Source organism: Hirundo rustica, chromosome 2, assembly GCF_015227805.2.
Source record: "Hirundo rustica isolate bHirRus1 chromosome 2, bHirRus1.pri.v3, whole genome shotgun sequence".
NCBI classification, from domain to species: domain Eukaryota; kingdom Metazoa; phylum Chordata; class Aves; order Passeriformes; family Hirundinidae; genus Hirundo; species Hirundo rustica.
Window position 1 is genome coordinate 108736319 of NC_053451.1, and position 18447 is coordinate 108754765.

Here is an 18447-nt window from a genome sequence, read left to right on the forward strand (position 1 = left end):
AAGAATAACATTTATTTTAAGAATATAATAGATAACTAAGAAGGTGAAACAGCATTTAAGATATAGAATATATGGAATATAGAATTCGTCCTTTGTTTTCTTGACTACCACTAGTCAAACCTCAAAATTAAAGTACACCAATCCTTGGCAAGATTAGAGTATGTTCCAGGGCTCTTTTAAACACTAAAAGATTACTGTTCAATTCCTTCTGTAGTATTTCTCTTCTTTCAAAATTTTGTATTTGAAGTAGGAATTCAGTAAATAAAATCTCATTGCCTCAGAAACTTAGAATGTTTTAGATGGAAAAAAAAATAATTGAAAATGTTATTAAATGAAGATTTCTATCAGTAATAAAAGCTATCAGAAGCACTACATGCTTCTTTTCTAGGTTAATTAAGGTGTTTCTGGACTGCACAACCGGAGAGCAAAAGAAAAAAATGAGCTTATTATGCTACATGAGCAGGGCTGAAGAAATTTGTGAATATAAATTTTACAAAAAACTTAGACTGCTTGACTTTATAAAAATACTGACCCTTAGATTTCAAACACTAAATACCAAAGTAAATAATCCACAGTAACAGCTAAAATTTATGAGCAAATAAAATCATATAAGCATCAGCATATTCATAAGCTTTTCTTATCTTACTAGACAACATACTTTTCATTCTTTACATATTTGGGGTTCTAAAATTATTTTTAGCTAATAGTGTCTTGTTGACTACATCACAACACAATAAAACAGCTTTACTATATACATATTAGAAAGAAGTTGGGTTTTTTTGTCTCTAAAAAAAGCTTTTAACACCCACTTAAAGTATTTTTCTAAAGTCTTAGCACACCACAAATGTTGCACAGACTACATTTAAAAAGTCCAATCTGACTGTAACAGATTGCAAAATGTTAATTTTATCTTAGTCACAGTTGCAGTGGGTTGTAATAAGAAAGCTTTTGCTTCTGGTCTGCCTTATCCAGTCATTTTGATTTTTATATACTTAAGAAACCCCTATTATTCTCACATTGTTCTTCCAAAACCAGCATGAATTTAACCATGCTTTGAAGCTTTCTAGGGTTGTTCCTGTAAGCAAGACATCTGGGAATCTCTAATCAAAACTCTCAATGACTTGGGGTACTGTCATACACAGAATTAGGATTGAACAGGACTATGAGGAAATAAATATTTAGAGAAGAAAACTGGGATAAATCAAGAAAAAAAGTTGGGCAGATTTTCTGAATGTATTTTCTTAAGCTGTCAACTACAACAGCATCACTTCCAATATTCCCCTTTTTTTTTTCTTGCAACTGAAGTAAACAAATCTCAGCAAAACAGTCAGTAGGATGATATAAAGGTCAGTATTTGCACAACTTCTTTGAGCCATAACTTTGGAGCTCCACAGACTGTTGATGCCTTAGGCAAAGCTGTTTCAAAGTGTAAAGTATAGGTCTACATCCACATGTTCAGAATATCCCTAAAAGGTTTAAGTATATTAAATCTGGATGAGTGGATCAGAATAAACACATTTCAAAGTGCTCATGTATGTCCTTAAATGTTCCATTAAGGAGACAATGCAGAAGCAACTATAACTTCCATTATAGCAACATTTGCCACCTAGGTAAACTCTGATTATCTGACTTAGCCAAAAAAAGATTGTGATTAAAGATAACCACATTATTATCAGGACCAAAAAAAAAAAAAAAAAAAAAAAAAAAAAAAAAAAAAAAAAAAAAAAATTGCTTTGACCACTACAATAATTGCTTTTTGAATTAATACTAATTAGATACTCCATATTTGCTTTCTCATCTGGTTTAGAACAACAGTACTGATGGTGAACAAACAGGGTTTAGGAAAGAACTTAATTACTGTCTATTAATACAGTATTGGACCACTCTCTAGTTTGGCAAAGAAGTGACAGAAATATGGAGTTAAATAAACTCAGCTGAGGAAAAATGTGAAGGTTTTTAACTCAACCATTGCAGCAATTTACCAGGAGATGTGGATGACTGTTCATATGTGGAAATTAGAAACCGGTCTTGGTTGGTTTGGTTTCATCTGGGCTTTTTTAATTATTATTTTTGAGAGAGATGTGTTGCAGTTCAAGCAGAAAATAAGCCAGAAAACTGAAAGAATGACTTTATAGAGCAGGTCTGACTGGATGACCAGAGTAGCATCTTCTGACCTTACACTGAACCAACTATATTAATTCTATGCATATTTCAGAGACGACATATTCTTGACTTTTCAAAGTCAGCTGCAGGGTTGCCATACTGCATGCAAGAGTTGTAAATGTTTCTGTATAAATGTTTCATATAATATTTTAATATCCCAGAAATATTTGTGTGCTTGTTTTGGGGGCTCTTTTTAATATTAATATTTTAGCTAAAAAAAAGAATACCTGGCAAAATGTTTGCCAGTGATGTCTGGATTAAAAAGGGAGGTGGAGACCATCCTCTTAAGAAATTAATGGATGTCCACACCTCAGTAATTGCTACACAGCTTTCTCTGCTGTTAAATCTACTATCTCCTGCTGTTAGATGGATATCCCATACATTTCTAGCCCAAATTACTGCCAAAGTACCCTGGGAAATGTATACCAAAATACTGTGAAATTGCCACAGACTTCAAGGAAGCAAGGCTACCTTTAGAGAGCCCAAGAAGAAAGGCAATACTGGAGATAGTGCTGTTTGGGTAAGGAACCAGGGAGATCTGAAAATGCTAAATAAAACTTTCTCATGTCAAAATGTCTTCACTGACAGACGGCATTTAATATTGATAACCCATGTTATCCTGCAGTGCCTCATTTTTACACTGAGAGAATATGGTTGTATTAAGCGTTGAAAATCAGCCACCACTTCCTAGGATTCAGGTTTACTTATATGAATAAAGATTGTGGCAATACAACCAGGAAAACCATGATATTTGAATGTGCAGGAGTTAGAAAATGCACATCTTTAGCTGTGAATTTTTATTGACAGGGGAAGAAATATGGCTAAGGAAAATAGAGATGATCAACATAAATTGAAAACAGGACCAGGAAAACCAGGGCATTATATAGTCAGTAGTACTGAGAGAAATTACTGATTGAAAAATGTACCAGCAAGTGAAAAACAATCACATAGTAAGAACTGAATTTCAGCATAGCATTGGTGAAAGGTTCTCCTGCCGTGGCTGCATCCACTGACTGTGACTATGACTCTGACAGCTTAGACACCAGTGCTGGCAGAAGCTGTATCGTAAACAGAGCTGTTCTGGTAAGTACCTCAATCTTTTTCCACACTATAATGTAAACAACTGTTGTACTATATCCTTGGCACCATTTTGTAAAATTGGAAACACATGATGAGACCATCTAAGTTTGTGAAGTATGAACACTAAATCATGCAAAATAGCTATCAGAATGAGGGTAAACCCAGGTCAAAGAATGAACCCAGGCAGAGTCATACTGTCAAGCTGGGGAAACCAGAGTTGTAAAAGACACAACATGAAATATATTTTACGTGCAGGAGAAGCTGGTACACTGCAAACCTGGAAGTGTTCCAGTGTTCACAAGCAGCACAGGAGTCAAGACTTTCTTATAGATGTAGATTTCATGCCTTCCTCATGAATATACCTGAGTATTGCAGAGATCCAGTCTACATATTATGCTATTATTGGAAGTGATCACGTTGATTTGGTAAAAAAAAAAATTCAACACAAAGATCTATTATAATTCTTTAAATTTGTAGCCTGTAAATTTATTATAATTATGATTTATTTGGATAGGTTTTTATTTTCCAAAAAAATATATAGTTTATAGAAGAAAACTATAATTAAGGATGAAAATAATGAGTGAAGCAAACACTTCAGAGGTTTGCATCTCAGGTACAGAAGCTTTCTAGATTCTGAGAATGAAGAATCCTTTCTCGACTCTTACTCTTTACGTACATTTCTTATGTATTGAGAAATGAGTTATTAAAGCTCAAGTGTGATTTTTGACACCACTGCTAAAAATCATCATGCTGAACTGAGGGTGTGGGTCATAACTGTGGCACTACAGCCTCTAAATTGTGGCCAAGAAAATTACAAAGACAAATCACAATGGCATAAAATATATTAGGGTTTCCTGAGCCAAACTTTATTTCTTTGAACTAAGTGTAGAGTTATGATAGCAGAATGAGCTGAAAGGAAAAATAAAAATCAGCAGAGAGTGTATTTTATAGTAAATCCTGTTGCAAAGTACAGTATGCTTTCTGGGACTGAATATCTAAAAACTTTGTTTCTACACTTAATACTGTTCACATTTTTCTTAATTTTTTTTGCTGCCTTTTAAACTGACATTTGTACATACATTAGAAGATGAGATGTTACCCAAACCTCAAGCAATACAGAACATTCCAGGGATTATAGGACTACAAGGTCACCTGGTATGTTCCTTGGTCACCACAAGGTCTTACTCCACATGGGTGACCAAGGAACATGCTGGACTTGTCCGATCTCTTTATGTCTGTCTATAATAGAGTCTTCTATTCTGTTTTCTAATTGCATTACTGTGAAGGAGGAAAGAGCCTGTCCCTTTATGTACGTTTGTACTAAGGATTCAAGTGTAGGAAACAACAGGTATTAAGCATCTGGAACCGTGAACTATTTAGCTAATGAACATTAATTCCTTTGGTTACAAGAGTCTTTAAATAGTGAAAAGTTTTCAATGAACTTGGCATCCCCACCATCGAGAGAGCCAGGGTGAAGGAAGACCAACAAGACACTACTGGATCCATGGGTGGTGCCTATCTTCTGCTTAACCTGTCTCTGTCTCATCCTCTCTCTCTCTCTCTCCCCCTGCCCCATTTTCTATTTCATTTTATCTCTGTACCTCACATCTTACAGTTAAATAACATTGTATTATTGACTTCAGCATATGACCATGTTTGCACCTTAATTTGTGTAGAGACATCTCTCAATAATTGGATTTTAAGAACTCTTTTTTTCGTATAACTAATGTTCATCCTTCCCTGAATTTTTATGTGGTGACAGAAGTAATGACCTAAAAAGGGAGAGGGCATATGCTCAAGTTATTCAGCATAATTACCCATACCATTAGTTTGTGAGCTTCGCTTTCAACATGGGACAAACTGTAAGGTCTGAAGCAATGCCCAGGCATGGTCAGGGATTAGCATCAGTCACAGATGCAGCAACAGGCACTTTGGATGCAACTGTGTTCTTGGGGGAGTTGGGATTGTTGCTGAAAGGATGCAAGCTGTGCTGTAGCAGTTAACCCCTAGGCCAAAATATGGTCCTGGGCACTTCGTAATTACTAATAGAGATGTATTTTTTAGAGCTATAGGAGGGATTTTAATTGCTCTACATGTCACCAAGGCCACTTATGTATTGTGTCTTCAAAGTCTTATTTTGTGAAGTTCTCTGTAACAATATGTAATAATTTCGCCTGTGGCTGCACCTTTCTTACTCTCATAGAATTACTTTTGTGCCACCACTAAAGGTTAACACTGCTAGAGATCTTATTTAATTTTTCTCCTAAGTAAATTTCAGGGACATCTCATATCTTTTTAATTGCTTATTTTTGCTGGTGGAAGAAAAGTATGAGCAAGTTTTAAACTGGTATTAATTCATAGGAATGGAAAGTTATCAGTGTGAGTTGTGAAAGTGAAATTCACAGATATTCTCCTTTATATATGCATGCATTATATTAACATAGAATATTATACAATTTAAATATCATTTAAATTATTATATTTAAATAATGTTTAAATTATTATATTCAATAAAATATATGAAATATATTAATGTTATTTAAAGGTTAAATATTATTTGATATATCATTTTAAAGGTTAAATCAGATTTTCTGTTAAGAAGCTGCATTTATTATATCCCTTGATTTAGGGAAGAAAATGCAGTCATCAGATTATCGTTGCATGTCAGAAGCAAAAGTTGCTATGGTTTTGAGAGAAAGAAATCACTGTATATGAAAAATTCTTTCAGAATATTGATAATCGGTATTTTAGATGCACTTTAGTTTGTGTATCAAGTTTAAATTTCAGCTATCACAAATTTCTGTAATTAAAATTAGTTAAATATAAGTGCAAGTGCAAGAAACTTACTTTAAAGTAGGTACATTACTTCAACATAACATTGTTAACTAGCTAAAGACACCCCTGCCATCCATTTAAAATAAACACATATCCACATCCTCTTTCTCTTCTACCTGTCCAACTCCACATGATCTTATCATTCATTTCAACCTGCCTCTGAGGTCAGAAAAAATTTAACACTCAATATTTTGTGGCTTTCAGAAATTCATATCCTTACAATACACAAAGTTTATACCTATTCATGTTAATTTTGGAACTCCTTTTCTGAAAAAGCAACTTAGAAAGCAAAGAAGTCAGGAGAGGACTTAATGGCTGGGGAGAAAGGGGAACTTTACTTTGCAGACTTAATAAGAGTATAAAGAACATTGACAGAAATTTCATAAAAGATGATGTCTCAAATGAAATTAAAATTAAAATTTTGAAAGCAATTACATCAAATCCTATAATCAAAATAGTCTGGTTTTCCTGAGGACTTATATGAACCTGGTCTTTTTCACTCCAGTGCTACATTTACAAGTGTGATGGTCAGTTTTAAACTTCTTCTTCATAGCTTCCAAGCTTTTAGAATGTCCAAAAAGATTATTTGTAAAATTTTGCATCCAGTCTCTTTTCTAAGAATATTATCATTATGCTTTTCATTCTACTAGGTGATCATAAGCATCACTCTTGTTTCTGAGAAAAGGAGATATAAAATCCTATAGGATATACTTCAGTGATCTTTGGATATTGATGAAGGCATTAAAATGGTTGCAAAATAAATGTTGAATATTTGTACAGCTTCTGGGAATACCAGGGCAAAAGACACATCCTTTCCATAAATAGGATACACATCCTTACTTTTTTAAAGGTACACATAACCCACAGCAATTAAAATTAATTTAAACTGCAATTTGGATAGAAATTTTAAAATACACAGAAATATAAACATTTCAACAATGATTTGAGAGCGTGTGTATGTCCCAGTGTGGGACAGAAGCATGTTAGTATGGGTCTGATTGTTTGAAGTGTGAAATTGAACACTGTCAAGATAGTCTGTTTTCCTATTATATCTGCCCATTCTTAATGTGTTTTGTAATTATTAATGGTCTTACTCTGCTTAATCTTAAAAAAAGATTCTGAGGATATAATCTGCCTTCAGAGATAATTAATCAAGAATCTTAAACTAAGTTTCTCTCTGTCAAAAAACCCCCTACAGTCTGGATAAACCTAATTCAAAATTCTAAAGAAGTTAAATTTATGTCTTTCAAAAGCAATCCACATAGATAACATGTAGATAAGAAGCAAATACACTTCATATGATTATAGTCCTTAGAATCCTTAAAGTCCTTATAATCACAATTAAGTGATCTACAACCAAAATGGTCAGACTTTACAGGAAAGTGATATAAATTTATCTGTGAAAGAAATATGGTGGAGCCTTTCACGAAGATAAAGGGTATTTGAGTTTCTTTGGAGCTCTTCATTGTCTCCCCCATCTCTCAGGGCATCCATTATTTCCTCCCTCTATTTCAGAAAGAGAGAAATTTTATTTATTTATTTATTTATTTATTTATTTATTTATTTCCCCATACTTTCAACCATTTTTCAGAAATATTCTAGTCACATCACTACAAGATGGAAGAGCCAAGCAGAACATTTCACTCACAATAAGTATGGAAAATAATAGTCCTATAATTTGTAGAAATTTAGCCCTATTTTCATTTTATATAAAATTCAATGGTGGAATCATTCTACAAATAAAGGAACAAAATAGAAAAATATATGAATCACCTAAAAATTTTTGTTAAACTACAAGAGATAAGGACTTGCAGTCTTCTTGAAACTAAAATTCCATCAGTCATTCAGTACATATAATGACATTTACAAAAAGCTACACTAATTTTATCTTTTAGAAAGGGAATGAACTCCATTGCTGAACTCATTCTGTCAGTTATAGGACTGCAACAGGACTTGAGATTCAGTCTTTTATATAACGTGATTGTATGGCTTAAAAAGTTTTGGGCATTAAACCAGTTCCTTAGCAGAAACTAAGTTAAAGTAAACCTAATAAACACACTCTGCAAAACCACACATGTTCAGGAGCAGATACTCTTCCATTTCATGCAAGACAAGAAAAGTTTATTACTTTTTTTTTATTACTTTTTCCACTAAAAATTGCACCATCAAAATGATACAAACAAAACTCAGTGTCATCTGCTATGCTGAGCTGCTATAAACTATAACATCAGAGATTTCGATCATCTATTGCACTTTAAGTATTTCCTCGGTTTATTTGAAGACCATATAAGCATAGATAAAAGGCAAGACCAAAAGGTCTAAGTATAAACCCATCAGGCCAGTTGATTTTAGACAGTATTTTTCAGCCTTAATTTCTCTGGTCTCAGTCAACCCATATACAGGCATCTTTTTTATACTTAAATGAGATCTTTCAAAGATCAGATTACAAATATTATTCTCACACTTGTTAGATAATCACCTTTATTGATTCTAAAGTGTTACCTGTGCAGTTAAATATCTTTCATTGCAATATCAGAATTGCATTATTGTCCTAAATAATCTGGTTTTCATGTAGTCATAATAGCTTTAATGGTTCAACACTGATGTTATGAATTTTAGTTCACTTTATATTAAAATTTGATGCATTGACTGTTGAGACTGTTGTTTCATGTATATAATATGGCAAAAATAATAGGTTATACTTATATATCATCTTGGAACCATTTGTTCTAATCTGCCCTCTCACTAGAAACCATTCAGAAGAAAAGAATAAAAGGTTTATTAATTCATAGAGCTTTGAACTTCTGGGAACTATTTCTGCCTTCTGCCTCAAAGTTACATCATTAATAAACGCTATACAGCTGATGTCGCAACTGAATTTTTGGTACCACTAAGTAATCCAATGCTTTTTTAAAATGGAAAAAATTTACCTTAATATCAAAGGCTCCTGGCTGACCCACTTTGTTGTAAAGCTCTAGCTGGTTCTTGACAGGAGTTACCCACAATATCACCTGATTTAGTTGTTGATCAAGTTCAACAAAATCCTTTAGCAGATTCTCTATTTCTTTTTGTTTTTCTGGAAGATCTTTGGACACCTGAAGGAATATCAGAAGCCATTGTTTTAGTGAAAGAAACACAAACAAAGTACAAAACAATTTAATGTTACACATATATACATTTTTAAAAAATGTTAAAGCATTAAGTTTTATATACTTGAAGAAGGGAAAGAGAGAGTAGACCCAAGAATCAAATTATTAAGGCAGGTATCTTGTGATTCAGTTGAAAAACAGTCTGTCCTAAAAAAAACAGCAAAAACCAAAACACACTATAGGAATCTAAAATAAAATTTTAAAAAAAATCAAACCATCAGGCTTTCCAGTATTTTTAGTAACAACAACAACAACAAGTTATCTCGATATACTAAATTGTTTTAAAGCTCAATTTTTAATCAGGAAAAAAATTGAAAGCACAAAATTGATCACTTCAATGCAAACCTTTCTTGACATCTTGAATGTAGATATTTATAAGCATGTGTTTTCTTATAAGGTGTTTAGAGTTGCCAATTGGATCTATATATGCATAAGCAGATGCCTGCAGTGAAGAAAAATAATGAAGAAATGTATCATCAATTCAGATCAGGCAACTTGGTTCTCTGATTTGCATTCAAAGCAGTCAGATTTTCAACTAAGACCATTCTTCTATGCCAATAATATTAGAAATTAAGAATCAGTGGATGGTACAGTACAAACCCAGCTCTGAAGCACTTGGAGCAACTGTAGGAACAGGCTGGCGATAAATAAACCAACACAAAGCTCCATGCTGTCCATCCCAGACTGTTTTCTATAGCTAGAGAGGTGAGGTGTCACAATGCTACACAATGGGCAACACTGCAAATGTACACTAGGTGAGAAACCATCTGTACATTACAAAAAAATCCCAAAAAACCCAGCAAATACAGGGCTTGGGCAGACACAGAACAATAGCAGTTCATCGGTAAAATCAGCCAAGAAATATGGTTTGTTTTCCGTATCATGAAAAGTAAGGTTTCCCAGCATTCATTTTTTAAGCCTATTTTTTACCAAAGTGGCCCTCTTAAAAGTGGCATGAGATTTCTGAGACACACAATATAAAATACATTCCCTATAAAGTTAATCAGCATTAATGGTAGCATTACTATCATATTGCCTGGTTACAGAGGTATTAGTGCCCTGTACTTCTAATCCCTAATAACAATTTTTTTCAGAAGAAAAAAAAATCTAAACTCAGAATCATGTGAGCAATGAGTGATACTAAAACCAAACCACCACCTGCTGGGAGAATGCAAGGAACACAACGGTCTCATGACATGTATTTTTAATTTACATGTGCATGTAAATTAAAAATTTGGTGTGAGAATATTGATTTGATTTGTAGGTTCTAAAATAATCCCTCTACATAATCCCTGCATGTGACTTTTTAGACTCTATGTAATGGGTATTTGTAATTCAAGAAATTGATTTGCCATATATTACATTGCTTCCATTGTTCATTATAGCCACCTCATAACATCTTATTTAATAAAGACTGATCCATGAAGCAAATTAATTTTACTATCTTCCTAATCTTTTAAATATAATAAAATGTCTGTGTTTCCAGAATGGCCTTAGAAAAGAAAGAAAATAATTAAAAATTCATTCATTTCCCTTATGTGTTAACTCAAAATTTATGCAGACCTTGGCCTAATTTCATACAAGATTGGTTTCATCTTTCTTACAACTTTTGAATGTTAATCTCTAATGTTTACTAGCTTTAATATTAATGTAAATAAGTTCCACAGAAATACAACAGAAAGGACATAGGTAGTCATAGGCAGATAAAAATCCAAGCTGACTTTTGAAGATCTGAAATTTAAATTAACCTGCTTCCAATCAACATTAATTAAGTATTTTGGGTGTAACACAGTAGAGAGAAAGAAAAAAATTGTAGAGGTTTGGGGGAGAGGAAGAGAAAGGGGGGAGTAACCAATTATATACTGAGGTATATTCCATCCAGCACAACAAAAGATGAATTATTAAGTTTTGGTAACAGGCTGTACTTCAACTACTGTTTTCAAAACACTTATTTATCCCAGCTATGATGAGAGGTAAGCTGTAATTTAAATAAATGCAGCCTTTTCTTACAAATTGTCTCCTGCTCTAAAATTATAGCACAAATATAGGATTATAATGTTTTTAATATAAAGAAATCTATGTAAATATGAATCAGTTCATTATATATAGTAATGCCATCTAGTTTTACCATAGAGATAAAAAGAACAACAGTAATGAAAAACTTTCACCAACTCAGGTTAGGGCTACAGATAAGCATTTAACAAGGCAATTCCTTGTAAAATCCAAGTAATGTGTCACATGCCATTGTGTGGGAATCAGAGCCCTAGATTCTGGTTATCAGGGATTTCATTTGCTAGCTCATTGTGGTTTGTTTGCGTTTTATTGTAAGCTCTGGCATAAAGCTGTCAAGCTGGCTAATCAAATTAGAGCCTGATGAGTTTAAGGTAATTACAAGTCTGCCTATCAAGCCAAGGTACTGTTGCAGACTGTCTCTTGGGGGACAGCTTGTTTCCTGAGCTAATTCTGCAGCTCACCAGAAGCATAAATTGGAAAACCTCCATGGAGTAATGGACATGGACATGATGACTGGCTGTTCAGATTTATGTGCTTTCTCTGGCAGAGCAGTACACGTGGAGATGGGGCCCTTCAGAATATTCCCTACTGTTTTACTCACAGTCCTTGCAGCTTGTTCTTCATAGCTCCAGGAGCTACACCCCTGAGGTGGGATTCCAATGCTGGCGGGAGACACAGCAGTCCCACAGCTGCTGTTTCTGGGCTCTCTGAATGAGTTCTTGGATGCCTCCAGGGCTGAACAAGCAGTAGCTCGTGTCCCACTTCAACACTCTCTTTTATATTTTTGCTTTGGGGTCCATTCTCCCTTTATTCACTTGTCTTGGGGTAACTACCCAGTGTTTACTTACTTTCATTCCCTTTGGTATCTTATGTCTTTCCCTTCTATTTAAGAAAGACTGCTAAGTTTTATCAGAGGATGGCTGAAGTTCTTTTCTAAGAGTGACAACCAATAGGAACAGTGGCCATAAGGCAACGCCTGCAGCAGAGTGAAAACAGGGCAAACATGAAATGCTTTCCCCAGGGTCTGCCCAGGACTGACACAGGCCTGATGAAGCAGTGTTCCAGGCTGGCAAGCAAGACATGGTGCAAATAAAAAAAAGGAATTGAATAAAAGATAACTTCAGTTGGAACAGCTTTCTAAAAAAGCAGGGTTTTCCATTTCAGTACAAATTAAACATTTTCAACTTTGCCTTATTTCACAACAGATCAACATTGTCAATACACCTTGGTGTGCAACCAAAGACACAAAATAAATTTACAAGTGGAAATACCAAGAGTATGGATTATACTTTCAAGGACAAGAAATCTGAGTTCAACATCAAAGGACTATATAATTTCAATGTTACGTGTCAAAACATTAATCTCAATGTGTGTGGTACATCTAATATTTTGTACTTTAGTTCAAGTGCTAATTAAGTAAGATTAATTGGAACCTTAATGGCAGAATAATGGAAAAGATTTAAGTTCTAAATAGTGAAACAGTAGAAGAGCTTAATTTTACCACCTGACACTGGTCTTCACAATATTAACTTTTATTCTAACCTGAAATTATCAGACCATTTTCCACATACTAAATTTTAATTATTCTAAATTCTTCTCTTTTCATTAAAACACACACAAAAAATTCCACAAAAAAACTGCCAGCACAAAAAAGGTAACATCTCTCAAAACACGAGAATATCTGAAACTTGAATAATTGCATACTTTCAAAACCTAGGTCTTCATCTAAGTATTTTAATTTCTTCATATGCATTCAAAAATTACTTGCATTGCTTGCTTCTGTTCCATCTGAACCTGGTGTTTTGCATGATTTTCCCCCACAAGCAGCCTAAACAACACAGTACTATGCTGATTCTATCCCTACCCCAATCTGATTACTTTGGTGCAAAACCTTACCTATGCTCATCTTGGCAGTTTAGATCTCCTTAATCATTTCCCTTGCTCCAATTTTCCACTGCTATTTCTCACTTGAGATTTATACAATTATTGTTTCAGTCAGCACAAGGTTGTGTGCATGCACTATGGGAAGAATTAGAGCTCTGCAGATGGAAAGGAATATCAGTTCTTATAATAACAGGTATAAAGGGAGAAAGGATTTTTATAAAGATGTAAAATCATATTCTGTTTGCCCATTGTATTTGATTCTTATGAATATCCAGAAAGCAGATTCAATTAAAGCAGTATCAATTAAAATAATGGTTGTGGAGTAATTAATGGAGTTACAGCTCAATCTTTTAACTCAAGAACAATGCTCAAAATGAAAACTTGAAACTAATTAGGTAGACAGTAAGAAAGATCAAACATTGGGGAATAGTTTTGCAGCAGTCAGAAATGCTATTGCAAATGAATTAACTTGATGAGTTAGGCATCACTACTTGTACATATTATATTTCGACTGACTGATGCCTGATTTCAAACATCACTTCTCTCTCACAAGTCAACCTCTTTCCCTGTTTACATGAAATGACCAAAGAGAAAATAATGCAGTTATTACCAAACTGTTTGAGAATATAGATGAGGACATGCATCTCTCCAACATGTAATTTTTCAAAAAAGAATATGAAGAATTTTCTTACGGGTAAGCAGAGAGTAAAGAAATCCCAAATTCCAACATTTTAACAGTAGTGAAAATGTGTCAGTTTCTTTCCTGCAATACTAAAGTACACCTTTCTCTTCTTATCTGCCTCCCCAAACTCTAACAGGACAGCACTTATAAATGGATCTTATTTTGAGGAATCTCAGAGTGGATTAAAATTGAGTTATCCCAATATGCATAACAAAATAAGCTGCAATAAACATGATCAAAAGTATGTTGTGGGATATCTGTGAAAACTTCCAAAAACATTATTTTTTTATGCTCCCCTTGGGAGGGTCACTTGGATATACAAAGCACTTCATGGATAACTAATACCGTGAGGTTTAAAAGCTGAATTCAGAAATCAGAATTGCTTGCATAGAGAAAAATGAAGTATTCTGTATGAAGAATTGAGGAAGCTTTCTGTATGAATTTCCTCGCTTACTAAATGTAAATCAAGCAGCAGCTTCTTTACCATTCCATTTCTGAAAATTGCAAATATTAGGAAAAGAAGAGACAGTGACTGACTACACTGCAATCAGCCAAGAACATAACCGGACTGAAAGCAGGTTTGATGTCATCCAGGGGAGGACTTGGATGATAATGAAATAACTGAAGTCACAACAACTATTAAATGCAAACTTCTTTCCAGACTTATTGATAAATCATAACTGACACTTCCATAGCACTTGTAAGACAATTACATGAAACAGAAATTCTTACAGCCACTGTTCAGAAAGTCTGATCTGCTCAAAATCACCATCCCTAGAGCATGTACTAAAGAATGATTTAAAATGGAAGAGAGAAAAGTTAATTTATATGCATCATTTCTTCATGAAAAACAATCAGTGTACGAAAGAGTTTCATATAAGTTCAGTTTAGGATGCCATTTAGTTAATTAACTGAGCCATTTGCATTAGCAAATTCAATATTGACTTTAAAACAAAATCTATGTAATTCTTTTAAACTTATGAATATTTATGAGCCATAGTGTCTCCAACAAAATTGGAGTAAAGACTGTATTATTAGAGAAAGACTAAAGCAGGCTACTAAAAATATGTATAGAAGATTTTATTTGATAAATATAGAAGAATTTTATTTGCTTTGTATCTAGCATTTCATGTTTCATTGCAAGGCTCCTAGGACCTGGTCTTGGCAGGTGTTTATGTGGTCTTGTTTTTTCAAACTTCTCAATGGAATATTTGTAATATTTTCAACATTCATTTTTATTAAAAAATCTCTTTTTTTTTTTTTTTTTCCCCATCAACGTAGGAAACTAAAGCAGTCAAAAAAACCCCAATGCCCCAAACAATTTTTTGCTTCATCTAGCTGTCTAGATTTAAAAACAAACAAAAAAACAAACATATTCCTCCATCCCAAAGATTTGCTTTGTTTTTCTTGGTAATATGATAATGTATATCACAGTCTTCTGAATATCTATATTTTTATATGTAATACTTGTAACTAATTATCATTCATTCTGCTCTCAACAATTCTCCTTTGTCAAGGACATTTTTGAGCACAAGTCCCTCCACCTTAAATCTCTGCTAAATAATCTAGTCCAGGAATTTATTTTCTTTATTTTTTTTCTTACTCAGTTCCTGAAATCCAAAACCAGCCACAAAGACTTTAGAGTCTACCTCTTTCAGTAATTCTTAATGAAGGATATTCCAACAGAAAAAATATTTTAAAATAAAATTCCCTAAATGGCCTTTCCCTGGTTTACTGCAGAAAATACCATATATATCCCTCAGACTACACACAGTTCTGTGAGGGACTGCAGTGGTTAAGAGCTTAAACTTAGGACTTCGCCCATTATGGCAAAATTGTATATAGAAACTGTGACCACCAAAGCCCACACCACACATGAATGTGCTTCCTGATGGAAACTGGACTGTGAGCTCAGCCACCTGATGGGAGCTTGTGATAAGGTAAAAGGACTATTCTCCAATTATCTCAGGCCTAGGGAGAAGTAAACAAGGCTGAGGTGGAGAAGAATGTGTCCACAAAGAAAGCCAAACTCAGCAGTTTTGCTGAGAATCGGCTGTGGATGCATTGGGGTTAGGAGGAAGAGTTTTTGTGTGTGTGACAAGACTCCATCTTCCTTTACACAAACTGGCTCAGTTGTAAAACTCCCCATGCCAAGATGTCCATACAGACAGGACATTCATGTGAGAGGCAGCTGAAGAGGTGTCATAAACTATCAAAGACCCCCAAAGTGTCCCCCAGATTCATTCCTAAGGCCTTGCACCAGAGGCAAAGTGATGCAACAAATCCGGAGTCTCGTTGTGAGAGACTGTGTCAAACTTCTCTCCTGGGAGAGGTACCTGAGCATTCTCACTTGGCCTCAACATATATTAATCCATTGAAATCTATATTTTGTGCGACCCTCACCACTGAGAGGACAAGAAGAAACGGATCAACAGGACACCATCAAGATTCACGAGGAAGCTTCAACTGCAGTGAGGTCTGCCTTCAGTCTCCTCCAGGCTGGACACACCAAGGGCCCTCAGCCCCTCCTCACATGGCTTCCCCTCAAGGACCTTCACCATCCTCATGGCCTCCTTTGGATGTTCTTTAACAGCTTAGTGTCTTTTTTGTATTGTAGCACCCAAAACTGCCCCAGCACTGGAGGTGAGGCTGTCCCAGCCCAGAGCAGAGGGGACAATCCCCTCCCTTGCCCGGCTGGCCATGCTGGGCCTGATGCCCCCAGGACACGCTTGGCCCTCCTGGCTGCCAGGGCACTGCTGGCTCATGTTCAACTTTCCATCCACCAGGACCCCCAGGTCCATTCCCTGGTGCTGCTTTCCAGCCTCTCGTTCCCCAGTCTGTCTGTACATCCAGAGGAAAAGTTTAACCTTATTTTAGACTATTGTATTTGTGGGAATTTTAATTACATAGGCATGTTGCTATACAGACAGGTCTATATGATTAAAGTATAATCTTTATCTTGTAAACAGTGAAGAGTAAAACATTGATTTTAGGCCCCTATGGTCTTCCTTAATAGAGATGGATGAAAAGCCTGACAGACAATGGCAGCGTCTGTCTTGGAACTGAAGTTTTAGAAAGCCCAAACCATTGCCATTGATTGGTGTGCAGTAGTATCTGAGGATTGTTCATTACAAGTTAAATCTCTCTCAGAAGCACAGAACATTGTTTTTAGAAGAATGTGTAAGGATTTGCCTGAAGTTGCTTATATGATATCTAGTAATTCAGCTGCATCAATTACCTCAATGTAGCTGTGAGCACATACATATTGAAAATTAATAATTACATTCAAAGTACCTGGCATAACTTTTAAAATATATGATTAATATATTCTGGATTTGTATGGCAAACAAGAATAATTTTTAAATGGTCAGTAAGATAGTATGATATATATTGTATAGCATGATATATATTGTATATATACAAACATGCATGTATTTAACCATGCTTTTATGGCCTTATTGGCAAATACAGCTGCATGACTTGACTGTATTTCATAAATATTTTTCTTTGCTTAGCTTTTAAAATTTTAATTAATACTAGCTGCTAGCAATATGGGGAAAAAAAAAAAAAAAAAAAAAAAAAAAAGCGCCTATATATTCGTCTGGTGACATTCCCGTGTTTGTCCAATGAACATTTATATCAAATTTCTTTTTGTTGAGGCCATTTTTCAGTATGGCTGATGATAACACGAATGTGGACTACACTTAATTAGTCATCTGTGGCTACCTGTCACAGGTAATTTAGCATAACAAAAGACATTATTATATTTAGTGGAATCAAACCACTCATTAAATAGAAGTATATTCATGAAAAGGACAACTTTCTGACCCCCAAAATGCCAGTTATACTATTTTTATTTCAAATTTAAAGAACAGAAATCAAAACATTCATTCTCCAACATATTTTCCCCTCTACACCACAAATAACAACAGTAGCAATTGCAGTAGTTCCAACTGTGAGCTCAAATTAAGTTGCACCGATGTGCTGGAAATTTTATGTCGTTGCAGGTAATCTATGAATAATTTCTACTCAAGACAAGTTATAATACATGAACTATAACCTTGTTATGACTTTGTATTTCTGCCCTTTTGGGCCCATCTGTTTTTCTCTACACTTGATCAACCAAGGTAAGACAACCTACGCCTGTTCTGGTCGTACAGAAAATGTTCACAAATTATAGCCATGTCACTCCACTCTAATTTTTATCTTGTCCACATAGCACAACAAATTGATTTGCTGCAGCAATAAACAGTGAAATAGTCTCTTCAGTGTCTAGTAATTAGAACTAATACTAGTAGACAAATTAAAAGGCAGCAAAACAAAATGTCTCCATCAGGCACTTATAATAACCTTCATAATACATACAGTAGATGTTGTGAAGACTAAGGTGGATAAATGAGGAGAATGCTGATTTTGGCATCCAGCTTACTTTCAGATAATTTAGCTCATCGCTCTTGGCTGACACCAGACCAAGAATAATATTAAAGAGTAATAAACTCCTTCCAGCAAACCTCTGATTCCATGGTTCACTGGTCTCAGACCGAATCTATCAATCCATTTACTGCACAGTAAAAGGTAAGAAACCCATTACAGATCTGTTAGGTGCCATGGCAGGTGGTATATGACAAGAACTGAATTCAT

At 34.6% G+C, this 18447-nt stretch overlaps 1 protein-coding gene across 7 annotated transcripts in view; it reads right to left on the reverse strand.

Moving 5' to 3' along the window:
- Window positions 1-18447, reverse strand: part of DMD (dystrophin) — a 1060860-nt gene that overhangs the window by 359376 nt on the left and 683037 nt on the right. For all 7 annotated transcript variants that reach the window (XM_040088691.2, XM_040088709.2, XM_040088718.2 and 4 more), the window contains one exon: window positions 9009-9173. In XM_040088691.2, the coding sequence (XP_039944625.2) occupies window positions 9009-9173 (165 nt within the window). The remainder of the gene's footprint in view (window positions 1-9008; window positions 9174-18447) is intronic.